The 26938-nt window shown below is 43.2% G+C and overlaps 1 protein-coding gene across 1 annotated transcript; it reads right to left on the bottom strand.

The window, feature by feature from the left end:
* Positions 1–3354: 3354 nt before the first annotated feature.
* smarcc1b (SWI/SNF related BAF chromatin remodeling complex subunit C1b) lies at positions 3355–26938 on the bottom strand. The gene is made up of 26 exons (XM_071368501.1): positions 26698–26938; positions 25954–26073; positions 16529–16614; positions 16199–16373; positions 15925–15994; positions 15686–15758; positions 13471–13546; positions 13246–13371; positions 13020–13105; positions 12775–12896; positions 12628–12687; positions 12495–12532; positions 12271–12383; positions 12106–12177; positions 11872–11985; positions 11628–11781; positions 10584–10754; positions 9782–10040; positions 9634–9708; positions 7863–7918; positions 7621–7753; positions 7389–7534; positions 6306–6440; positions 6029–6158; positions 5844–5930; positions 3355–3658 (listed from the first exon to the last, which is right to left on the bottom strand). Exons 1-26 carry the CDS (start codon positions 26872–26874, stop codon positions 3573–3575), a joined length of 2940 nt encoding a protein of 979 aa, XP_071224602.1. The 5' UTR covers positions 26875–26938; the 3' UTR covers positions 3355–3572.

Genomic DNA, 26938 nt, shown 5'->3' with positions numbered 1-26938 from the left:
TTTCCCCATCTAGCCGTGATCGCTGCTCCAGCAGCAGCTCACCCTCTCTCTGCTGACCTTTCTCCACATCAGGTCCCCCCGTCCTTGGCCTTCTTGTACTAGAGACATCTGCTCGGCTCACCCTTGTCGCCGTTAGGAGTTGGTTAACTACCACTCCATCGTTATTGGTCTGGACATTCATTTTGGTGGCGCAATCTACAACTGCCATTGCCTGTTTTCAGCTGTCACTGCCTCTGGACAATGCATGTACTTGGCTTCCTCTGTGGTGAAGGAAAGCAGCCCCCCCCATGCTCCAACGACCTGGTTACTACATTTGCCTTTGACACTCCAGTGGTGGCTCATCCCCTCTGACACTGATGACTTCTCTCTTCACCTCTGGTCCCATGACTGCTATCCCTGCAGTGCCTCACTTTCCATCCCTACCAGTTGTCATGACTTGACTTTCATTTAATCTGATGACTATTTATTTAATCCACTAACTATGTTTAATTGTTTCCCGACTAAATTAACCATGTAACAATTAACTCATTAGGAATTGGGGCACCATGGAAGAAGTTGTTTAACGAGTTACCATCTCCCGAATTAAACTCTAGAAGATTTGTTATCGATAAGTCACTTATTAATCATTACCTCATATCAATTCTCATTCTGAACAGTTGTGACTTTCTTGGATCTGCAAGAATCCACAACCTTGCTCATTATTCAGTACTCCACAAATTGGTTTATTTACTAAATAATTCCAGAATACACACTTACATGAGACAACGGTCCCTAGTTGACTGACAAGATATGATGGCTTGTTACATCTTAGATGGAGAAGGGGAAAATAGAGGAAAAAGGGACATTTATCGTTGATACATTCTATAACTAGTCTCACAATCATACACCTTGCACATGACCCACCACCCGTTTTGGGGTAAGAAAATAATGGATGTATTTACATGTTGAATGCCTTCGTTCGTCTATCTCGGTTAGAACCAAGCCCCCTCGTGAAGGTTGTTTCGGTGGGCTCTCCTGTGGGCGTAAGGCTCTGATTGTCCACCAGAGGTCACAATGTCCTTAGTTGTGGACATGAGTTCCAGCTCTTCGTCTCTCTGGTCTAAAGGAAGGTGAGTTTATTTCTTCACGTCGTTTCGAGGTTCAGAGTTTCAACCATTTCCAACATGTAGCTAACGCTCCACGCTCTTCTGGTCTAATATGTTAATTCTTAGTCCTTTTAAGCACTCTGGTCGGAAAGGGCAGTCCATCACACTGACACTTCTCATTCGGGGCGTGATTAGAAGTTCTCTTATGACTCCTAAAATGACATTCCTATCTTAACAAAAATAGTTTCATCCATTTTCATATCACATAGACAACTTGACAGATAAAGGGGGTATCATTCTTAAGTTAAAGTATTTGGTTCATACAGTTTTTAATAATATCACAAAATGAAAACCAATATGACAGTTTTCTACATCTGCCCATTTACCACATTCGAATGTTAGAAATATTGTTCCAAAGTTAACTTTTTGGACATTAGCGTTGTGCAGTTGCAAACCGTAGTCTGGCTTTTTTTTTATGGCGGTTTTTGAGCAGTGGCTTCTTCCTTGCTGAGCGGCCTTTCAGGTTATGTGGATATAGATACTTTTGTAGCCTTTTCCTCCAGCATCTTCACAAGGTCCTTTGCTATTGTTCTGGGATTGATTTGCACTTTTTGCACCAAAGTACGTTAATCTCTAGCAGACAGAACGCGTCTCCTTCCTGAGCGGTATGACGGCTGCGTGGTCCCATGGGGTTTATACTTGCGTACTACTGCTTGTACAGATGAACGTGGTACCTTCAGGCATTTGGAAATTGTCACAAGGATGAACCAGACCTGTGGAGGTCCACACATTGTTTTCTGAGGTCTTGGCTGATTTCTTCTGATTTTCCCATGATGTCAAGCAAAGAGGCACTGAGTTTGAAGGTAGGCCTTGAAATACATCCACAGGTACACCTCCAACTGACTCAAATGATGTCAGTTAGCCTATCAGAAGCTTTTAAAGCTATGACTTAATTTTCTGGAATTTTCCAAGCTGTTTTAAAGGCACAGTCAACTTAGTGTATGTAAACTTCTGACCCACTGGATTTGTGATACATTGAAATCATCTGTCTAAACAATTGTTGGAAAAATTACTTGTGTCATGCACAAAGTAGATGTCCTAACCAACTTGCCAAAACGAGTTTGTTAACAAGAAATTTGTGGAATGGTTGAAAAATGAGTTTTAATGACTCCAACCTAAGTGTATGTAAACTTCTGACTTCTACCGACCTAACGTGGTCGCAAAGGGCATCAAATTACGTACAAACTGCATCGTGTGGCAGTTTGAGCTTTGTGGTATTGCACTCATCAAGTTATGCATGTGATGGGAGTCCAATTCAAATATTTCATTTGTTGAAATGACTGGAAATATTACAGATTTGGTGTAACATTTCATTGATAAGAGCAACAGAGCCTTATATTTAGGACAAACTCTATCGCTCTGTTGCTCTAATCAATGGAATGTCGGCGCTGTATTGACACATCATTAAAATGATCATAAAGCCAAGCCAAACAAACTGACATCAGTCCAGCAACTCCATACAACCAGCCTAAACTTCTACCCCTTGTGTGTACTTCCTAATCTTTTTTTCAGTTAATAGAATTATTAAAATGGCATTAAAAAAAATACCCAATTGTCATTGAGTAAAAGTTAAGATACCTTAAACAAGTAAAAGTCACCCGGTAAAATACTTGAGTAAAAGTATTTGGTTTTAAATATACTTAAGTATCAAAAGTAAAATTATAAATAATTTCAAATGACTTGGTGGTCAAAACCACCAGATACTGTAGCTCAGAAACATGCTTTGTTTGTAAATTATGTCTGAGTGTTGGAGAGGCCCCTGGCTATCCGTAAATAAAAGACAATTGTGCCATTTCTTAAGTAATTTGAAATTATTTATAATTTTACTTTTGATACTTAAGTATATTTAAAACCAAATACTTTTACTCAAGTAGTATTTTACCAGGTGATTTTTACTTGTTTAAGGTATTTTAGTTTTTATGAAAGGCCATCATGAGGGTGACAATGAAAGAAACCAACCTAGAATACTTTTCCTCTAAAACACTCACCACCAGACTCAAGATGATGACTGATATTCTCCCAAATTAGCCACTAGTACCATTAAGTTCCAATGTTTCAGCTAGTTAGAGTATGGTGATGTATTTATTTTATACTTGTTGGTCAGTATCCAGTACTGTATCTGTGTGATGTCAATGTCCTGTAAAATAGTGTATCACGTCCAACATCATTGAACACACACACACACTAAAAAAGGACACGTACACAGATCGATAGTTTCATATAAAACACAATTTGAGTATACTCTTCAGCACTGGTCAATAAAGCATACAGCAAGTGTGTGTAACAATGGTTAAATGACATCAAAATGACAGTCACATATGAGGACCTGTCCAATGTGAAGATTAGATTCCATGACTGCTTGTCCAGGCATCTGTATGACCATGACTGTTTCTTACTGTGGATCCAAAATATGTACTGTGTGTGGTCTCATGTTTCTGCTCCCCGGCTGTGTATGGCTGTGCTTGGAGGACCAGGCTGCGTCGGAGCTATCCCATCGGGCTGTGCTGGTGGGTCTGACAGAAGAGAAGAAGAAACTACATGAGCGGGCGCGTTCCAGCGGATCAGTTTCATGCAGTTAGTGACCAGCGTTGGTCACCGCCTTTAAAAAGTGGGTGGCATTATGGGGATAAAAATTGTCCGACTTGCACCTACATGTCAACTGCATAAACTTTATAAAATCCATGTGATCAAAGGCCATTGCTTGCATTGTGGAAGGCACTATAGTCAATTAAGGTGTTTTTGCTTGACCACGCGAATGTGACCAAAGCCGTGACTGAAACAGGAACCAACTTTGCTGAGATTTAAAAGACACAGTGGATACAAGTGAATGTGATATTTGAAACCTTTCTAACCAATGAATTGTACAAATGTTTTCAGTTCGTGAGTGTGTGATACAGGTGGTAGAGACAAGTTTATTTTGACCTTATTAAGAAAAACTTTAATAAAATAATGGCAGCTATGTTGATTTGGGGCTTGCTGTTGGAAAACCACAACAATGACCAACTTTTGGCTGTGGCAGATACACCTCCCCAACTTCAATCGTCAACTTCCGTCTGCAGTTGTCTGCATTACTAAATCAACATACAGTGCATTCGGAAAGTATTCAGACCCCTTCCCCACATTGTGTTGCGTTACAGCCTTTATTCTAAAATCGATTAAAACAAAATTTCTTCATCAAACAATACCCCATAATGACAAAGCAAAAACAGGTTTTTAGAAATTGTAGCATTTTTTTAACAAATAAAACAGAAATACCTTATTTACATAAGTATTCCGAACCTTTGCTCTGAGACTCGAAATTGAGCTCAGGTGCATTCTGTTTCCATTGACCACCCCTGAGATGTTTTTACAAATTGATTGAAGTTCACCTGTGGTAAATTGAATTGTTTGGACATGATTTGGAAAGGCATACAGCTGTCTATATAACGTCCTGACAGTTAACAGTGCATTTCAAAGCCATGAGGTTGAAGGAATTGTCCATAGAGCTCCCAGATAGGATTGTGTCGAGGCACATATCTGGGGAAGGGTACCAAAACATTTGTGCAGCATTGAATGTCACCAAGAACACACAGTGACCTCCATCATTCTTAACTGGAAGAAGTTTGAAACCACCAAGACTCTTCCAAGAGCTGGCCACCCAGCCAAACTGAGCAATCGGGGGAGAAGGGCCTTGGTCAGGGAGGTGACCAAGAACCCGATGGTCATTGACAGAGCTCCAGAGTTCCTCTGTGGAGATGGGAGAACCTTCCAGAAGGACAACAATCTCTGCAGCACTCCACCAATCAGGCCTTGATGGTAGTGGCCTTACGGAAGCAACTCCTCAGTAAAAGTCACATGACAGCCCGCTTGGAGTTTGCCCAAAGGCACCTAAAGGACTCTCAGACCATGAGAAACAAGATTCTCTGGTCTGATGAAACCAATATTGAACTCTGTCTGGAGGAAACCTGGCACCATCCCTACAGTGAAGCATGGTGGTGGCAGCATCATACGGTGGAGATGTTTTTCAGCGGCATAGACTGGGAGGTTGAACGGAGCAAAGTACAGAGAGATCCTTGATGAAAAACTGCTCCAGAGCACTCAGGACCTCAGACTGGGGCGAAGGTTCACCTTCCAACAGGACAACGACCCTAAGCACACAGCCAAGACAACGCAGGAGTGGCTTCAAGACAAGTCTCTGAATAGCCTTGAGTGGCCCAGCCAGAGCCCGGACTTGAACCCGATCGAACATCTCTGGAGAAACCTGAAAATAGCTGTGTAGCGACGCTCCCCATCCAACTTGACAGAGCTTGAAAGAATCTGCAGAGAAGAATGGGAGAAACTTCCCAAATACAGGTGTGCCAAGCTTGTAGCGTCATACCCAAGAAGACTCAAGGCTGTAATCACTGCCAAAGGTGCTTCAACAAAGTACTGAGTAAAGGGTCTGAATACTTATGTAAAACTTTTTTTTTTTTACATTTGCAAAAATGTATAAAAACCTGTTTTTAACTTTGTCATAATGGGGTATTGTGTGTAGATTGAGGGAAAAAACAATTTAATCAATTTTAGAATATGGCTGTAACGTACCAAATTTAGAAAAAGTCAAGGGGTCTGAATACTTTCCGAATGCACTGTAAACACCCTCAATATGTTAAAATGATGGGTACATTTTTTGTGAACATTTTCTAGAGGTAAGGGACAGTGTGGGGTGAGGGTACTCACACATGCCGTTGGGAGCTCCAGGGTGTCGAGGGGCCATGGTGAGAGAGTTTCCCCCAGTAGGCATCATCTGGCTGGGCATGGACTGGCCTAAAGAAGAGGTGAGAGATGGATATTACATATTTACCATGACATTCACACACACAACGTGTGTCTGTGTGTGTGTGTGTGTGCGTGTGAGTACAGACCTGTGTGTTGTTGTGGAGTGTATGGTGCTTGCTGCTCTCTCTGCTGTAGAATCTTCATCTCTGCATGTTTCAGCTGCTCAGAGTGGAAACTCTGTCGCTCTGACAACAGCTGCTGACGCTGTTGCTCCAACTACACACACAGTGAGAGAGGGGCAGGGAAAGAGGGACACAGATAAACGTTACATTTATAAGGAACCATTATGAAATACCCAAATTAATGTTTAGTAGCTCCCCCAAACTAGATCCCAATTGGCTAGATGTAGATCTGTATACTCACAGCCTCTTTCTCTCGGTCCATGATCGTCTCCAGCTCCTCAAAGTGTCTCAGTTTGATCTCCAGCTTCTTCATCTGAGTCTCCACCAGCAGAGCCACCAGAGACTTTATCTTCCTCTCCTCTACCGCTGCTAGGTGCTAGAGAGAGGGCAAGAGAGAGAATTACTGTATCTATTTGCTGTACACAAAACATGTATTTCCATCACAGACTGACCAGGTAAATCCAGGTGAAAGCAATGATCCCTTATTGATATCACTTGTTAAATACACTTCAAAAGTCAGTGTAGATGTTTTTATTTAACTAGGCAAGTCAGTTAAGAACAAATTCGTATTTACATGGACGACGCTGGGCCAATTGTGCGCCGCCCCAATCACGGCCTGTTGTGATACAGCCTGGATTCAAACCAGGGTGTCTGTAGTGACGCCTATAGCACTGAGATTCAGTGCCTTAGACCGCTACACCACTCAGGAGACAGGGTAAAGAATAATTTTTAAGCCTTGAGCCAATTGAGACCTGGATTGTGTATGTGTGCCATTCAGTGGGTGAATGGGCAAGACAAAATATTAAAGTGCCTTTGAACGGGGTATGGTAGTAGGTGCCAGGTGCACCGTTTTGTGTCAAGAACTGCAACACTGCTGGGTTTTTCACGCTCAACAGTTTCCAATGTGTATTAAGAACGGTCCACCACACAATGGACATCCAACCAACTTGACAACTGTGGGAAGCATTGAAGTCAACATGTGCCAGCATCCCTGTGAATGCTTTGGACACCTTGTACAGTCCATGCCCCAACGAATTGATGCTGTTCTGAGGGCAAAAGAGAAGGTGTTCCTGTTGTTTGGGATACTCAGTGTGTGAGTTACCAAATAAGTTTCAACTTTCAAAAAAAATATGATCACATAAAAGGGGAGAGAGAGTGTGGTGTGGTTGATTGGCTAGGTCCTAAGTTATGGCTGTTGTGACAGGCCAGTAGAAAGAAAGAAATGGGGGATAGGCCAGTTTAATGGACATTAGACAGGGATTGGCTGATGGGTAGGGTAAGTGAGCAGTGATAGGGTGGTTTGAGGGTTGTGGGCGGGGCTTACCTTGGCCTTAGTAGCAGCGGCGCCTAGAGCAGCAGCTGCTGCCGTGGTAACTGTCCCATCTACCAACTCCAGCTCTGCTAGTCTCCTCCCTTCATCCCGCTCTACTTCCCTCCATCGTCCCGCAATCTCATCCTTCTCCCCTCGGTCTAAAAGAGAGAAGGAGATAATCTATAACTTACATCATCACACACCATCTTGTCTGTAAAAATATAAATTAGACACACACACACACCTGTCTCGAGGTTCCCTCCGCTATCGCCGTCTCTCTCCTCTGTGACTGTCATTTCAGCATTCTCTCTCTTAACTCTTTCTCCCTCCACTGATCGCTCTCCTCCACTGGGCTCTAGAACCGTCTGTCTATCCGCCTGGAACACACACACAATCATCACCCACTGACAATCAGATTCTCAGAAACACCAGAGTGTAAATTCCTGTCTCACTTCCTCTGACTCCACAGGTCACTTCCAGTCTCACCTGCAGAGGCTGCTGGGAGCCAGAGTCAGTCTCCATCTTCTCACCATCCATCACATCTACAGGGAAGGAGAGGGAGGGATAGAGTTTATTTAACAAGTCAGTTAAGAACAAATTCTCCTTTACAATGACGGCCTAGAGAGAGAAAGTGTGATGGAAGGATTCTCTACTGCAGTGTTTGAGGGTTGAGGAGTGTGTGTAATATATTTACAGTACCAGTCAAAAGTTTGGACACACCTAATCATTCCAGGGTTTTTTCTTTATTTTTTACTATTTTCTACATTGCACAATACTAGTGAAGATATCAACACTACGAAATAACACATATGGAATCATGTAGTAACCAAAAATGTTTAAACAAATCAAAATACATTTGATATTCTTCAAAGTAGCCACCCTTTGCAAACGCTTGGCATTCTCTCAACCAGCTTCATGAGGTAGTCACCCCAGAATGCATTTCAATTAACAGATGTGCCTTGTTAAAAGTTAATTTGTGGAATTTCTTTCCTTCTTAATGCGTTTGAGCCAATCAGTTGTGTTGTGACATGGTAGGGGTGGTATACAGAAGCCAGCCCTATTTGGTAAAAGACCAAGTCCATATTATGGCAAGAACAGCTCAAATAAGCAAAGAGAAACAACAGTCCATCATTACATTAAAACATGAAGGTCAGTCAATCCGGAAAATGTGTGCAGTCGCAAAAAACATCAAAAGCTATGATTAAACTGGCTCTCATTAGGACCGCCACAGGAAAGGAAGACCCAGAGTTACCTCTGCTGCAGAGGATATGTTCATTAGAGTTACCTACCTCAGAAATTGCAGCCCAAATAAATGCTTCAGAATTCAAGTAACAGATACATCAACATCAACTGTTCAGAGGAGACTGTGTGAATCAGGCCTTCATGGTCAAATTGCTGCAATGAAAACCACTACTAAAGGACACCAATAAGAAGAGACTTGCTTGGGACAAAAACACAAGCAATGGACATTAGACCTGGTGGAAATCTGTCCTTTGGTCTGATGAGTCCAAATTTGAGATTTTTGGTTTTAACTGCCGGACTTTGTGAGACGCAGAGTAGGTGAACGGATGATCTCCGCATGTGTGGTTCCCACCGTAAAACATGGAGGAGGTATGATGGTGTGGGGGTGCTTTGCTGGTGACACTGTCATTGATTTATTTAGAATTCAAGGCACACTTAACCAGCATGGCTACCACAGCATTCTGCGGTGACATGCCATCGGATCTGGTTTGCGCTTAGTGGGACTATCATTTGTTTTTCAACAGGACAATGACCCAACACACCTCCAGGCTGTGTAAGGGTTATTTGACCAAGAAGGAGAGTGATGGAGTGCTGCATCAGATGACCTGGCCTCCACAATCACCCAACCTCAACCCAATTGAGATGGTTTGGGATGAGTTGGACTGCAGAGTGAAGGAAAAAACAGCCAATAAGTGCTCACCATATGTGGGAACTCCTTCAAGACGGTTGGAAAAGTGTACCAGGTGAAGCTGGTAGAGAGGATGCCAAGAGTGTGCAAAGCTGTCATCAAGGCAAAGGGTGGCTACTTTGAAGAATCTCAAATATAAAGTATATTTGATTTGTTTAACACTTTTTTGGTTACTACATGATTCCATGTGGGTTATTTCATAGTTTTGATGTCTTCACTATTATTCTACAATGTAGAAAATAGTCAAATAAAGAAAAACCCTTCAATGAGTTGGTGTGTCCAAACGTTTGACTGGTACTGTATATCTGCCGTGTTTCAGACTCCTACCTGCCTTCTCAGCCTCATTGAGTGCAGGGAACTCCAGAACCTTGTCAGCTTCCTCACGCACACGACAAAACTCCTCTACAGAGAGACAGAGACAGGGTTAACACAAACACTCGCTCTCTCACACATGCACCCACACACACACACGTACCCAGAGCAGCCTTGGCAGCGGCGGAGGCAACTCGGGGATCAACCACGGACGCCAAGAACGCCACGGTGCTCATCACCGGATTCTCTGATTGGCTGAAAGGAACGGGCTGGTAGGCCAATGGGCCAAGAGAGGAGGCGGAGTCCTCCAGATAAGGGTCTTCTATTGGCAGGCGCAGGAAGTGGAGGATGCACTCGTCCTGGGTACGAGACCCCACGTGTTCTGACACCTTGTTCCAGTCGTCTCTATAGACCTCTAACGCCTGGGATAGAGGGGGAGAGAGAGAAGAGAGATAGGGGGCAGGGGAAGAAGAGAAAGAGGAGGATAATAAGAGAGATAGTCGATCTTCTTTTTCAGAAAAGGTCTTACTGCTGTTGCGTATTGATCACCATAGATTTTTCCTATTTTCGAGCCATCTAGATTCAGATAAATGTTTTATCCAAGTTATCATTAGTTGCGATTGTGTGACCCAGTACTACCACGTAAAGTTTGGTAACCCTAGGCCACCTGATTCCTTGGCAGTTGGAGTGTTTTGTACCTCACCCTCTGTTTTTTACATTGCCAAAGAAACATTAAAATTAGACAGTCTAATTGTTGAAAAATGGATTCTGGGACCAGAATAGGTAGTGTCTGAAATGGGAAAATATCTTTCTGATATGACAGTGTTGTAGTACTCAAGTCCAGGAGTCAGACTTGACCCGGAATCAAGGCACAATTTTCGAGACTCGACCAGTGATGACTCCGATTAGTGACTTGACTACATCACTGAGTAGAGGGAAGATAAACTGAGAGATGATTGGCTCACCTCCAACAGTAGGAGGGTCTCCTGTTCTGTCCAATCCCTCCCTGAACTGGTTCCTTTACTCTTGGGGTGTTTCCTGGCATACAGGTCTGTTCTGAGGCCAAAGTTCTGAGAGTCTGAGGGCTTCTCTACACTTTTCTCAGGGAAGAATAACATCTGCTGGGAGGACGACACCTGGAGGGGGAGAGATAGAGGGATGGATGGATGGAGGAGGAGAGAGCGAGATGGATGGATGGAGAGAGCGAGATGGATGGATGGAGAGAGCGAGAGATGGACGGACGGAGGGAGAGAGCGAGAGATGGACGGACGGAGGGGGAGAGCGAGAGAGATGGACGGAGGGGGAGAGCGAGAGAGATGGACGGAGGGGGAGAGCGAGAGATATGGACGGAGGGGGAGAGCGAGAGAGATGGACGGAGGGGGAGAGCGAGAGAGATGGACGGAGGGGGAGAGCGAGAGAGATGGACGGAGGGGGAGAGCGAGAGAGATGGACGGAGGGGGAGAGCGAGAGAGATGGACGGAGGGGGAGAGCGAGAGAGATGGACGGAGGGGGAGAGCGAGAGAGATGGACGGAGGGGGAGAGCGAGAGAGATGGACGGAGGGGGAGAGCGAGAGAGATGGACGGAGGGGGAGAGCGAGAGAGATGGACGGAGGGGGAGAGCGAGAGAGATGGATGGAGGGGGAGAGCGAGAGAGATGGATGGAGGGGGAGAGCGAGATATGGATGGAGGGGGAAAGATTTGAGAGGATCAAAACAAGCATACAGGCTGTCAATTTGTACCTCAATAATTTCACTGTTAGTGTTCGATTATATATAAAAACTTTAAATGTTTTTCTTTTTACCTTTATTTAACTAGGCAAGTCAGTTAAGAACAAATTCTTATTTACAATGACGGCCTACCCCGGCCAATTGTGCGCTGCCCTATGGGACTCCCAATCACGGATGTGATACAGCCTGGATTCGAACCATGGACTGTAGTGACACCTCTTGCACAGAGATGCAGTGCCTTAGGACCACTTGGGAGCCAAAAAACATAAGTGTGTGTGTTACCTGTAGTGGTCTGTGCTGCAGCGGGGCCAGTCCTGAGGGTGTATCAGCCAGTGTGTTGAAGTGAGGGGTGGGAGGGGGTCCCATAGGGAGAGGTCTGCTTTCTGCATCCACCTGGTAGTTCACTAACCCCCACTGCTCCAACAACGCATGGACCCTACACACACAGTTACAATACACACAGTTACAATACACACAGTTACACAACACACACACAGTAAGTGGTGGTTTAAACTTCATAGCACACCTCATGACGGCGCATACGTCTCCTGTCAGGTTCCGTCTGCAGGAGGTGGAGCTGAGGTACTCCTGGGGGTTCAGCCGGTACGAGTCAATCATGAAGTTACGATACGCCAGGTATCTACACACACACATTGTGTTCATTTATTAATTATGTCTCTGAAGGGGTACAATTATGTCTGAAGAAAACATCAGGGGTCCAAGCACTGAACCCTGAGCAACACCTGAAATTGTTACTCACATCTCTGGAGATTTGGACTTGTTCTGTCCGTTAAAGAACTCTGGAAGAGCTCGTTTCTCGATCTGGTGAATACTGGAACATATACACACAGTTTGGTTTAAAACAGACAACACTCATTTTGCATATATATGTGTGTGTCTGAGAGGGTGACGTGTGTGTACTCACCAGTTATAGTTGAACCAGGCGGTGTAGGACGGGACGATGATGTGGTGAGTTTGTTCTGTGATGTTGTCTTCTCCATCTGACAGACGCAGCCCCTCTCTGCCCTCCTCATCCTCCTGCACACACACACAATTGGTATATCTGTGTGTAGGGTACAGACACACTAAATTCCTCATCAAAATGAGATAATTCAATAAAATTCTAGCAGTTCTAAATTGTATTGTTACCCTTCCACCAGGAAGCAGAGAGTCATCCTCAATTTCATCTGAAGAAAAGAGTGGGACGAGTGGAGAATGAGTTATACAACTACACACACACACACACGCACACACACGCACACACACGCCCTCTCTCACTCACCCAGGTCAGTCATCATCCCTCCTTTGACAGGAGTGTTCTCACTGTCCTTCTTTGGGTTCACTGCAGACAGAGAGACACAACAAGTAAACATCTGTCTGTGTGTGTGTCTGTGTGTGCCTCTGTGTGTGTGTGTGTGTACACGTGTACCATTCTTAGGCAGTATAATTTCTTCCATATTAGGGACAGGTGTTGGATCCTCCATATCTTTAGTCAGATCCTCCTCTACCTCTTCCTCTTCCTCCTTTGGCCCACGCCTCTTAAACCCACCACTAGGGAGAAAAGGCAGGGTTATAGAGAGAGGGCCAATGGGTAGAGAATAAGGGTTAAAAGGAACAAATATGAAAATTCCATCAAGATCGAGCTAGGGGTGGAAGAAGAGACAGAAACATCACCTCTTCTTTCCTCCTTTCTTTTTGCCATCGGAAGAGGGAGGAGAGGGGGAGCGTCTTCTCTTCTTCACTGGAGTAAACTTACGGTCCTGATGGAGGGAGGGGGGAGAGACAAGTGATGATAGACATAGCAACTAAGAAAGTGCTCACACAGGCCTGTTAAAAAAAGACAGAGGAGGGAGAGCAACACAAACACCAGAGCCACAGGATCTCACACATACACACACACCTGTTGGTCTGTGACATGGACTCTCCGGCGGAGGATGAGAGGAACGTTTCTGTCATCTACCAGGTAGTCTTCTTCGTTCATCCACTCATTATACACCTCTGTATCCAACACCCAGCCTGCATGCACCTGTACACACACACACGTATTCATCACTTGTGAGAAATAGTCATAGAACTGTGTGTGTGTGTGTGTGTGTGTGTGTGTGTGTGTGTGTGTGTGTGTTACCCTCCAAGGTCTGTGTGTGTGTGGAGGTTCCTGCACCTCTCCCTCTACGTCACTGGAGGACAGCCAGCTATCGTAGCTACAGGAAACAAACAGTCATACACATGATTATGGAGGGTGGTGCGTGTGTTAGGGTTGAAAATGTTTCTGGTATTTTACAAATGTTCCATCCTGAGAATAAATCACTTTTCTCACATGTAACCCAGTATTTTCCACCAAAACCGGAAGTGTCATTCAAAAGCATTATAAGGCATATAAATAGGTATATGTCTGGATTTGATTTGTATTTTTTAGGGATCCCCATTAGCTGTTGCCATGCACACAGCAGCTACTCTTCCTGGGGGCCAAACACATTAAGGCACTTACATTACATTATATAACATTATTACACCACTACATATCCACAATACAAAATGTTCAATACCACCATACAACAATATCACAATGTGTGCATATGCATGCGTCTGTACCTTTGTGTGTGTCTCTTCACAGTCCCTATTGTTCCATAAGGTGTATTTTTACCTGTTTTTAAAATCTGATTCTACTGTTTGCATCAGTTACCTGATGTGGAATAGAGTTCCATGTAGTCATGGCTCTATGTAATACTGTGCGCCTCCCATAGTCTGTTCTGGACTTGGGGACTGTGAAGAGATGTGTGGCATGTCTTGTGGGGTATGCATGGCTGCCCTGTTCTGAGCCAACTGCAATTTTCCTGCCAAGATCCTCTTTGTGGCACCTGACCAAGACTACTGAACAGTAGTCCAGGTGCGACAAAACTAGGGCTTGTAGAACCTGCCTTGTTGATAGTGTTGTTAAGAATGCAGAGTAGCGCTTTATTATGGACAGACTTCTCCCCATCTTAGCTAATGTTGTATCTATGTTTTGACCATGACAGTTCACAATCCAGAGTTAGAGCTTTGATAGGAAATTCAAGCCTGATGCTACCTGAGCCATACATGAAATACATTATGAGCCATATATTAAAAGGCATTTAATGACCCTAAGCCCACATGATTGTGCCATTATCCAATACATCGATGATATAAGCTACTGCACATTACGCACAACAGAAAAATAAAAAGCCTATAGATGTACCTAGCTATATGCTCTCTTGGGTAAATAAGTGAAACTAGCTCCAGTAGGCTAATCTTTTTGACTGTGGACTGTATTATATGGACTGGAATTACGCACATCGTTCAAACCATGATAAAGCAGGGAGAGAACATGCGATTCTGGTGCAGCACATGCGGCCTACGAAGTTACAAGTATAGGCTAGCGAATTTGATTTTAATATTTGTATAATTAGTAGGCTGACGCATATATACCTTTGATAACATTTCCCCGTGTTATTAGCCTTCCTCCTCTTTCTCTCTCTATTGTTGCTTCATTCCTTCCTCCATTTCAACAGTTAAATGAAATAAGTTTGGTTGTCCTCATCATTCTAATGACATACTTGAATAATATAGGACTAGAATTAGATGCAGAAGGCTTTCACTTCTCTTCTGGAAGATGGAATGGTTGTGTCTGAATAAATAACTGCTACAGCCAACCAGCATAGCGATTTGCTCTTCTTTCAAACTACCAGTGAGTTCTATTGGCTGCTGTATAAAACATTCAGCAAACAAGAGCTTGCATCCCTCTTCAAATAGTATATTGGTATAAGAAATTATGTCCAGCAAGGTATTGTAGGTAGCTTTTCCTGCATGGGATTCCAAGAGCTGAGTTTTTTTCAGGAGCGAGGCCAGCGGAGCACAGGTGCGTGCGTATTGCGCAAGAGACAGAGGCTATAAGTTAGAAGCTTATTATGCATAACCAATCATTAATTAGCTAAATATAAGGCTAATACTGCATTGAATATATAACCTGAAAGAGGTAGTCTAGGACATCTATATATATAGAGCTATATATCAATCTAGAACAGGATGATCTATTTTGGATGCAATTTGATTGGAGTTGAGAGAAAAAGTGCTCGCGCGTGCATTGATTTAGAGCTACGATATTCGAGTGATAGGCTGTTTTAAAACTCTGCAGCTGCAATTAAATTATAATCTTTACAATTAAAATATAAGGTTGCCCCCGAAAGCCATGCTTTTCATATAAATAAATTATAATTTACCGGTTTCTCACAGTTATTTAACCCCGGAAAAGGGAGTGGTATTGGAGGTAAATCTCAGTAACCGGGTTCCCACCATTCAACCCTAGTGTGTGTGTGTGTTACCTGTCAGGGTGCCTGCCCCAGTGCACCAACACATAGTTGTCCTTCCGCATGACAGGGCGCACCCACTCCCAATCTGGAAATAAGGACACACAAACGGTCAAAACCTAAGAACAGAACTCACAAAAATACTTAAAAATGTGAATTTGGGTCAAAGCTGCCAACAGGCTATGACCCACAAAGATCCTATTAAATGAGTTACAATATGCCATTCTATGCGATGACCCCACACACACACTGACCTTGGTCTGTGACAGCTGGACGGGGGTAGATGTGGTGAGAGGCTTGGGTTCTGTCCTCAGTCAACGAACCCTGAGACAGACAAAGAACTACATTACCCATCAGCTGAGACAAAGAACTACATTGCCCATCAGCTGAGACAGAACTACGTTTCCCAACAGAGATAACAGCCCAAGAGAGAAAACAACAGCACCCATGGCAAAATTACAAAAATCTTCCTTCCTCCCCCTGCATCTTCCCTTCTTGCTGTCCTCCCTCCCTCCCTCCCTCCCTCACCTGGTGTTTGGCGACGATGTCAGCCAGTCTGCTGTTCAGGTTCTGATCCACCTCCTGGTCCACATACACGACGGGCCTCGACAGACAGCTATTCTGGACCAGGGTCTTCTCTAGAGTAGTAAACATCTCTACGTTACGGTCCGTCCTGGAGGAGTTCTGTAGGTCAAACCTTCTCCTGGGGGAGAAAGAGTACCCATGCATGTTACCAAGCAGGCCCCGAAACAGGACGTTGCCAAAGGTGTCACTCACCAGCTCTGTCAGAGGGAGGAGATAGGAGACAGGGGATGGGGGCTAGGAGGTAAGTGATAGGGGATAAGATCTGTCACTCACCAGCCCTGATCAGTCTTGAACTTGTAGGCAGAGCCAAGGATGTGGCAAAGCCCGCCTCCTGGGCGCAGGTCCAGGAAGCACCGAGACTAGAGAGGAACACACACACAAAAATACCAATAATGGCGCCGGAGGAGATGGCTGCTGTTTTACGGGCTCCTAACCATGTGTTCTATTTTGTGTGTTTTTTTAACGTTATTTGTAACTTATTTTGTACATAATGTTTCTGCCAGTCTCTCATGACCGAAAAGAGCTTCTGTATATCAGAACAGTGATTACTCACCTCGTACTGGACAAAGATTTTTTCTTTAACGAGTCGGACGCGAAGGATTTACTCCAGATACCCGACATGGCCCAAATCTCCGCCATTCGTGTGAAGAGAAGACGCAGATACAGGGGACGCAGGTCCGGGTGCCTTGTGAGAATTTGTCGGCGAGTGAGTAACCCTCCTCTACCATCTGTCCTATTGGCCAACGTGTAATAATTGGAGACTAAACTGAAGGAGCTCGGGTTCAAGACTATCCTACCAACGGGACAATAAAAACTGTAATTTCTTATGTTTCACCGAGTAGTGGCTGTATGACGACATGGACAACATACAGCTGGCTGAGTTTTCCATGTATCGGCAAGACAGAACAGCTGCCTCCGGTAAGACAAGGGGTGGCGGTCTGCGTCCATTTGTAAATAACAGCTGGTGCACAAAATCTAATATCAAGGAAGCTTCTAGGTTTTGTCCGCCTGAGGTAGAGTATCTCATGATAAGCTGTAGACCACACTATTTACCTAGAGAGTTATCTGTATTTTTCGTAGCTGTCTATTTACCACCACAAACCAATGCTGGCACTAAGACCAAACTCAACGAGCTGTATAAAGCCATAAGCAAACAATATAATGCTCATCCAGAGGCAGTACTCCTAGTGCAGGGAAACAGAAATCTGTTTTACCTCATTTCTACCAGCATGTTACATGTGCAACAAGATTTTTTATTTATTTTTTACTCTAGACCACCTATACTCCACATACAAAGACGCGTACAAAGCTCTCCCCCGCCCTCCAATTGGCAAATCTGACCATAATTCTATCTTCCTGATTCAAAGCAAAAATTAAAGCAGGAAGCACCAGTGACGCGCTCAATACAGAAGTGGTCAGATGACGCAGATGCTAAGCTACAGGACTGTTTTGCTAGCACAGACTGGAATATGTTAATCCGATGGCATTGAGTAGTATACCACATCAGTCACCAGCTTAATCAATAAGTGCATCGATAATGTTGTCCCCACAAGGACCGTACGTACATACTAGAGGTCGACCGATTATGATTTTTCAACACCAGTACCGATTATTGGAGGACCAAAAAAAAGCCAATACTGATTAATATCGGCAGATTTTTATCTATCTATATATAAAAATCTGCCGATTAATCGGTATCTGCTTTATTTATTTATATATATATATATAAAAAATTATGACAATTACAACAATACTGAATGAACAATTAACATTTAACTTAATATAATACATAAATAAAATCAATTTAGTCTCAAATACATAATGAAACATGTTCAATTTGGATTAAATAATGCAAAAACACAGTGTTGGAGAAGAAAGTAAAAGTGCAATATGTGCCATGTAAAAAAGCTAACGTTTAAGTTCTTGCTCAGAACATGAGAACATATGAAAGCTGGTGGTTCCTTTTAACATGACTCTTCAATATTCCCAGGTAAGAAGTTTTAGGTTGTAGTTATTATAGGAATTATGACGCGTCGACTATTTCTCTCTATACCATTTGTATTTCATATACCTTTGACTATTGGATGTTCTAATAGGCACTTTAGTATTGCCAGCCTAATCTCGGGAGTTCATAAGCTTGAACAATAAACAGCACAGTGAATCAAGCACTGCTAAAAGCTGCTGGCAAACGCAGTAAAGTGCTGTTTGAATGAATCCTTACGAGCCTGCTGCTGCCTACCACCGCTCAGTCAGACAGCTCTATCAAATCATAGACTTAATTATAATAAACACACAGAAATTCAAGCCTTTGGCCATTAATATGGTCAAATCCGGAAACTATAATTTCGAAAAAACAAAACGCTTATTCTTTCCGATAAAATACGGAACGGTTCCGTATTTCACTGACGGGTGGCAACCCAAAGACTAAATACTGCTGTTACATTGCACAACCTTCAATGTTATGTTATGTCATAATTATGTAAAATTCTGGCAAACTAATTACGGTCTTTGTTAGGAAGAAATGGTCTTCACACAGTTGGCAACGAGCCAAGCGGCCAAAACTGCTGCATTTACCCTGACTCTGCTTGCACTGAATGCAAGAGAGAAGTGACACAATTTCCCTAGTTAAAAGAAATGCATGTTAGCAGGCAATATTAACTAAATATGCAGGTTTAAAATATATATACTTCTGTGTATTGATTAAGGCATTGATGTTTATGGTTAGGTACATTTGTGCAACGATTGTGCTTTTGTTAAATCACCCGTTTGGCGAAGTTGAAGTAGACTGTGATTCGATGATAAATTAACAAGCACCGCTTTGATTATATGCAACACATGACAAGCTAGTTAACTTCTTATGGCTGGGGGCAGTATTGAGTAGCTTGGATCCAATATAGATTTGGATGGAAAACACTCAGTTTCTAAAACTGTTTGAATGATGTCTGTGAGTATAACAGAACTCATATGGCAGGCAAAAACCGGAGAGAAAAATCCAACCAGGAAGTTGGAAATCTGAGGTTTGTAGTTTTTCAACTCATCGCCTATCGAATATATAGTGGGATAGTGGTCATATTGCCCTTCCTAAGGCTTCCACTAGATGCCAACAGTCTTTAGAACCTTGTTTGATGCTTCTACTGTGAAGGAGGGGGGAATGAGGGCTCTTTGAGTCAGGTTTCTGGCAGAGTGCCATGAGCTGACCATGCGTGAGAGTTAGACCTGCGTTCCATCGCATTTCTACAGACAAAGGAATTCTCCGGTTGGAACATTATTGAAGATTTGTTAAAAACATCCTAAAGATTGATTCTATACTTCGTTTGACATGTTTCTACGAACTGTAATATGACTTTTCGTCTGAACTTTCGCATGGACTTGCCCGCGCGTCGTGAGTTTGGATTGTGTACTGAACGCGCGAACAAAAAGGAGGTATTTGGACATAAATTATGGACTTTATGGAACAAATCAAACATTTATTGTGGAACTGGGATTCCTGGGAATGCATTCTGATGACGATCATCAAAGGTAAGTGAATATTTATAATGCTATTTTGACATCTGTTGACTCCACAACATGGCGGATATCTTTATGGCTTGTTTGGGCTCTGAGCGCTGTACTCAGATTATAGCATGGTTTGCTTTTTCCGTAAAGTTATTTTTAAATATGACACAGCGGTTGCATTAAGGAGAGGGTTATCTAAAGTTCCATGTGTAATACTTGTATCTTTTATCAATGTTTATTATGAGTATTGCTGTAAATTGATGTGGCTCTCTGCAAAAATCACTGGATGTTTTGGAGGCAAAACATTACTGAACATAACGCGCCAATGTAAACTAAGATTTTTGGATATAAATATGAACTTTATCGAACAAAACATACATGTATTGTGTAACATGAAGTCCTATGAGTGTCATCTGATGAAGATCATCAAAGGTTAGTGATTAATTTTATCTCTATTTCTGCTTTTTGTGACTCCTCTCTTCAGCTAGAAAAATGGCTGTGTTTTTCTGTGAATAGGTGCTGACCTAACATAATGATATGTTGTGCTTTCGTCGTAAAGCCTTTTTGAAATCGGACACTGTGGTGGGATTAACAACAAGTTTATCTTTAAAATGGTGTAAAATGCTTGTATGTCTGAGGAATTTTAATTATGATAATTCTGTTGTTTTGAATTTGGCGCCCTGCACTTTCACTGGCTGTTGTCATATCGATCCCAGCCATAAGAAGTTAACCTAGTAATATCATCAACCATGTGTAGTTCGTGCTTGTGAAGATTGATTGTTTTTATAAGATAAATTGAATGCTAGCTAGCAACTTAACTTGGCTCCTTGCAGCCACAAAGTCCTTTTGATGCTGCACTCACGTAACAGGTGGTCTGCCTGCCACGCAGCCTCCTCGTGGATTGCAATGTAATCAGCCATAATCGGCGTCCAAAAAGGCCGATTACCGACCGTTATGACAACTTGAAATCGGCCATGCCGATTAATCGGTCGACCTAGAGTACATACCCCAACCAGAAGCCATGGATTACAGGCAACATCCGCACCGAGATAACGGGGTAGAGCTGCCACTTCAAGGAGAAGTACTCTAACCCGGACGCTTATAAGAAATCCCGCTATGCCCTCAGACGAACCATCAAACAAGCAAAGCGTAAATACAGGACTAAGATTGAATCCTACTACACCGGCTCCGACGCTTGTCGGATGTGGCAGGGCTTGCAAACTATTACAGACTACAAACGGAAGCTCAGCCCCGAGCTGCCCAGTGACAAGCCTACCAGACGAGCTAAATGACTTCTATAGGCGCTTCGAGTCAAGCAACACTGAAGCATGCATGAGAGTACCAGCTGTTCCAGACGACTGTGTGATCACGCTCGCCATCGCCGATGTGAGCAAGACCTTTAAACAGATCAACATTCACAAGGCCGCAGGGCCAGACGGATTACCAGGACGTGCACTCCGAGCATGCGCTGACCAAGTGCTCGGCCCCCTACCGCAAGGCACAACAGAGGATAGTGCGTATGGCCCAGTACATCACTGGGGCCAAGATTCCTGCCATCCAGGACCTCTATACCAGGCGGTGTCAAAGGTAGGCCCTAAAAACTGCCAAAGGCTCCAGCCACCCTAGTCATAGACTGTTCTCTCTGCTACTGCACGGCAAGCGGTACCAGAGTGCCAAGTCTAGGTCCAGAAGGCTTCTGAACAGCTTCTACCCTTTAGCCATAAGACTGCTGAACAGATAATCAAATGGCTACCCGGACTATTTGCATTGACCCGCCCCCCCCTTTATGCTGATGCTACTACTCGCTGTTTAATATCTATGCATAGTCAATTTACCCCTACCAACATGTACATATTACCTCAATTACCCCAACTAACCTGTACCCCAGCATATTGACTCGGTACCGGTACCCCCTGTATATAGTCTCGTTATTGTTGTTTTATTGTTGCTCTTTTATTTTTTTACTTTAGTTTAGGGCTTGTAAGTAAGCATTTCACGGTAAGGTGTGAGCAACAGCACCTGTTATATTCGGCGAACGTGACAAATAAAATAAGATTTGAAACCAACACATTGTTGGTTTCCGCTAGCTGGTAATTGCAGGCTTTTGGCTGCTTAAATAAATTAAAAGACAAATTAAATCGTAGCTGGCCAAATTGTCCAGGGCTGCCTATCATACATCCCGATTTCACGCTTCAGCACCATTCTCTCACTCATTACACTCTGCCTTACATGCATGCGCCTGCTGCTGAAGAGAAAAAGAGCGCTAGAGGAGCCTTGGGCTACTGTTTATTGCGAGGATGTAGGCCTTTTGCACTGAAGTAAAACGAAAGTTAGAGTGCATGCCTATAGTGAAAAGTCTACAAGGGGAATGTCCTCTGTATGGACAAGTTTTAATATTGTATTGGACAAAGATGAGAAGAACGTTGGCGTGGCCAAATGCAGGCGACTGTGCAACTAGCTATTCAGGTATGATGCAACTTTATTTTGTGTATTTTTTTTCATATTTATAATTATTTGTTTTATCATTATTGTATATCATTGTATGCCTATTTATTAATCTAAACCAGTTCTTTAAATAAGCAAAACGTGTTTTGATTGATTCTGTTGAGAAATTGTCACTGGCTAAATTAAGTCCGATCTGTCTTTTTAATTGTGTTCTCCGTATTTAGTTTAAGGTTCTAAGTAGGCCTGTTGTAAAATAAATATAATTAGCGTACTGCTGTCATTTGTTGGGTACGGTAGGCACTAGCCTTTCTTGGTAATTGCTGCAATATAGAGTAGCCTGTTCAAAAATGTGTGAAGTTTTAAACCAGTTCGCAAGTGTTTTGTTTCATTCTGTTCCAACTGTAATGTTGTGTTTGCCACAATATAATATCCTACTCGTATTTTCCCTATAAGCAATGGCTTGACTTACTTTTGATATGACGCGATCTTCCTGTCTGGGTTGGCACCACTTGGGTTGTGCCGTGGCAGAGATCTTTGTGGGCTATACTCGGCCTTGTCTCAAGATGGTAAGTTGGTGGTTGAAGATATCCCTCTAGTGGTGTGGGGGCTATGCTTTGGCAAAGTGGGTGGGGTTATATCCTGCCTGTTTGGCCCCGTCCGGGGGTATCGTCGGACGGGCCACAGTGTCTCCCGACCCCTCCTGTCTCAGCCTCCAGTATTTATGCTGCAGTAGTTTATGTGTCGGGGGGCTAGGGTCAGGCTGTTATAGCTGGAGTATTTCTCCAATCTTATCCGGTGTCCTGTGTGAATTTAAGAATGCTTTCTCTAATTCTCTTGGAGGATCTGAGCCCTAGGACCATGCCTCAGGACTACCTGGCCTGATGACTCCTTGCTGTCCCCAGTCCACCTGGCCGTGCTGCTGCTCCAGTTTCAACTGTTCTGCCTGCGGCTATGGAACCCTGACCTGTTCACCGGACGTGCTATCTGTCCCAGACCTGCTGTTTTCAACTCTCTAGAGACAGCAGGAGCGGTAGAGATACACTGAATAATCGGCTATGAAAAGCCAACTGACATATACTCCTGATGGGCTGACCTGTTGCACCCTCGACAACCACTGTGATTATTATTATTTGACCCTGCTGGTCATCTATGAACATCTTGGCCATGTTCTGTTATAATCTCCACCCGGCACAGCCAGAAGAGGACTGGCCACCCCTCATAGCCTGGTTCCTCACTAGGTTTCTTCCTAGATTCTGGCCTTTCTAGGAAGTTTTTCCAAGCCACCGTGCTTCTACACCTGCATTGCTTGCTGTTTGGGGTTTTAGGCTGGGTTTCTGTACAGAACTTTGAGATATCAGCTGATGTAAGAAGGGCTTTATGAATACATTTGATATACAGTTGAAGTCGGAAGTTTACATACACTTAGGTTGGAGTCATTAAAACTCGTTTTTCAACCACTCCACAAATTTCTTGTTAACAAACTATAGTTTTGGCAAGTCGGTTAGAACATCTACTCTGTGCATGACACAAGTAGTTTTTCCAACAATTGTTTACAGACAGATTATTTCACTGTATCAAAAATCCATTGTGTCAGAAGTTTACATGCTAAGTTGACTGTGCCTTTAAACAGCTTGGGAAATTCCAGAAAATGATGTCATGGCTTTAGAAGCTTCTGATAAGCTAATTTACATCATTTACGTCAATTGGAGGTGTACCTGTGGATGTATTTCAAGGCCTACCTTCAAACTCAGTTCCTCTTTGCTTGACATCATGGGAAAATCAGAAGAAATCAGCCAAGACCCCAGGAAAAAAAATTGTAGACCTCAAGTCTGGTTCATCCTTGGGAGCAATTTCCAAATTCCTGAAGGTACCACGTTCATCTGTACAAACAATAGTACGCAAGTATAAACACTATGGGACCAAGCAGCCCTCATACCGCTCAGGAAGGAGACATGTTCTGTCTCCTAGAGATGAACGTACTTTGGTGCAAAAAGTGCAAATCAATCCCAGAACAACAGCAAAGGACCTTGTGAAGATGCTGGAGGAAGCAGGTACAAAAGTATCTATATCCACAGTAAAACGAGTCCTATATCGACATAACCTGAAAGGCCGCTCAGCAAGGAAGAAGCCACTGCTCCAAAGCCGCCATAAAAAAGCCAGACTACGGTTTGCAACTGCACCTTTGGGGACAAAGAGCGTACTTTTTGGAGAAATGTCCTCTGGTCCGATGAAACAAAAATAGAACTGTCGCAAATGGATCTTCCAAATGGACAATGACTCCAAGCATACTTCCAAAGTAGTGGCAAAATGGCTTAAGGACAACAAAGTCAAGGTATTGGAGTGGCCATCACAAAGCCCTGACATCAATCCTATAGAAAATCTGTGGGCAGAACTGAAAAAGCATGTGGGAGCAAGGAGGCCTACAAACCTGACTCAGTTACACCAGCTCTGTCAGGAGGAATGGGCCAAAATTCACCTAACTTATTGTGGGAAGCTTGTGGAAGGCTAGCCGAAAAGTTTGACCCAAGTTAAACAATTTAAAGGCAATTCTACCAAATACTAATTGAGTGTATGTAAACTTCTGACCCACTGGGAATGTGATGAAAGAAATAAAAGCTGAAACTATTATTCTGACATTTCACATTCTTAAAATAAAGTGGTGATCTTAACTGACCAAAGACAGGGAATTTTTACTACGATTAAAAATGTCAGGAATTGTGAAAAACTGAGTTTAAATGTACTTGGCTAAGGTCTATGTAAACTTCCAACTTCAACTGTACCCTAATAACGTTTGGAATCTTTTGTGAAGGTTTGTGGTGTGTCTATTAGTCCATTATACTGCAGGCCTATGATATGAAGGTTGTACCCACTGGTGCTCCAACTGACTCCGACAGTTGAACTTGATGTGAGGAAGAATGTTTTAGCCTACCAGAGTCAGTCCTATAATCTAACAATATAATGATTCATAAAAATATATAAAAATATTTTAAAAAATGATTTAGCCTCCTTCTGTACACCTATATCTGTATAGCAGATGCAGTAGCCTATCTGACAAGGATAAAGAAATGCATTTTGGTGTCATAGCATGCCACCGGCATATGCCTCTCTCTCCCTCTCAAATCGCTGTGAGGTGGACAATTATTGTTTTAGCAAAGTAAAAACCAATAGGCTAAAGTTCTGCACACATCGAAACACAAGGAATATTTTTTTGATTTGTTATATTACAGGCTGTTTTTAAGGACACGTCAATATGGCCCATTTGTCCAATATCCCTTGTTTATTGATGGAAAATGTTATTGTTTGAAGAGGCAGCCTTGAAAATGTTCATCTTGTCTTTCGTGTCATAAATAATCCTTGGTTCCTGCCTGTGCTTGGTAAATATATGCGGGGGTGACATGAAGCCATCCTTAGGACCATCTGGCCGAACGCCCAGAATATGTTCTATAAGTTAAGATAGGATACGATGCCAGACACATGCAGGAACCAACCCTATGAACCATGCCTATGTAACTTGTCTGTTTAAGCAGTATATAACAGATCTAATGGGTCTGCCCCGAGGGAGCTCACTTCAGACCGGTACTTTATGGATCTAAGTTTTACTGTGACCTCTCCAGGTTGCTGTAAATAAATAATTATTATTTTAAGATTGACTTCAGGTGTCCCTGGTGGTAATTTCCACGACACACACAATGCATATGTCCGGTAAATTAAAATCTTCCCGGTCACTTGTCCTTACAGAAGTGTGTTTGTATACTCACAGGTAGTTTGGTGTGTGTGCGGATTTCGGCCCGTCTGCCGAACACTTCCTCCTGGAACTGAAGCAGCTGAAGGGCGAGGGAGGCTAGAGCCTGGCAGGATGGAGAGTCTGCCTGCACATACTTCGCACACAAACACACCATCAGTAATGCAGAAGGACATGCCTAACAGTAGAACATCTGGTATAGCTTGAGCATCTTGCTACATCGTACAGTCCACAGCAGTCACTACTCTAGGAAATACGGAGCACAAAACAAGCTATATAGTGTTTTAACTGAGTAGAAGGTAGCAGCCTTAGCAGCTGAAAACATACATACGTAGTTACCTAGCAAGCTAGTTTACAATGTTACTGTTTGCAGATTATAAACAGTTGCTATTGTACAGGGGTGGGGTCAATTCAGGAAGTACACTGGAATTCGAATTTGGTTTACTTTCTGAATTGAAATTGATCGCAACCCTGCTATTGTAACGCAGTTAGCTAGCTAACGTTAGCTGCTAGCTTACTTGCTTGCAATCTTGCTAGTTAGTTAGTAGTAGCTTCCAACCTCGGGCAGTTAGTTAGCTAGCTAAGGCATGCAGCAAATGTATTTAATAACTTACTTTAGTTAGCTAGTTAAGTAGCGATAAATTGCTAAGCTAGCTAGCTAGCAGTATTCTTCATGTCAACAAAAGTTAGCCGCTATGCTAACTAGCCCATGGTTACCAATGTAAATAGTTAGCCGCTACGCTAGTGTTAGCTCACGCACCTTTTTGTAGTGCTTCCCGATCCACTGTCGCACCGTCTCGAGCTGAACCAGGGAGTCGTGGCTCTCCCAGTACCTCGCGGACGGACTCCCGTCTTTTTTCCGCTGTGCCATAGTGGTGTGTGGACTCTGGCTGGTCCCGGGAGTCCCGATGTTGGGTCCCCCAGACGTTGTCGCCATAATAACGGGTGGAAAACTAGCCCGCTCAAGAGCTGTTACAGCTGTAAATCAGCAGGGTTGCCAG

This window comes from Salvelinus alpinus, chromosome 26 (assembly GCF_045679555.1).
Source record: "Salvelinus alpinus chromosome 26, SLU_Salpinus.1, whole genome shotgun sequence".
Taxonomy (NCBI): Eukaryota; Metazoa; Chordata; class Actinopteri; order Salmoniformes; family Salmonidae; genus Salvelinus; species Salvelinus alpinus.
Note: the sequence above shows the minus strand (reverse complement) of the source record. Positions and strands in the feature narration are given on the sequence as shown.

Coding starts and splice junctions, on each gene's coding strand:
- smarcc1b (XM_071368501.1), bottom strand. CDS start 26,874: ATGGCGACAACGTCTGGGGGACCCAACATCGGGACTCCCGGGACCAGC. Junction 15,759..15,924: donor TCCAGCTGTCACAGACCAAG/GTCAGTGTGTGT, acceptor CCTTATTTCCAG/ATTGGGAGTGGGTGCGCCCT. Junction 12,533..12,627: donor AGGGATGATGACTGACCTGG/GTGAGTGAGAGA, acceptor TCTTTTCTTCAG/ATGAAATTGAGGATGACTCT.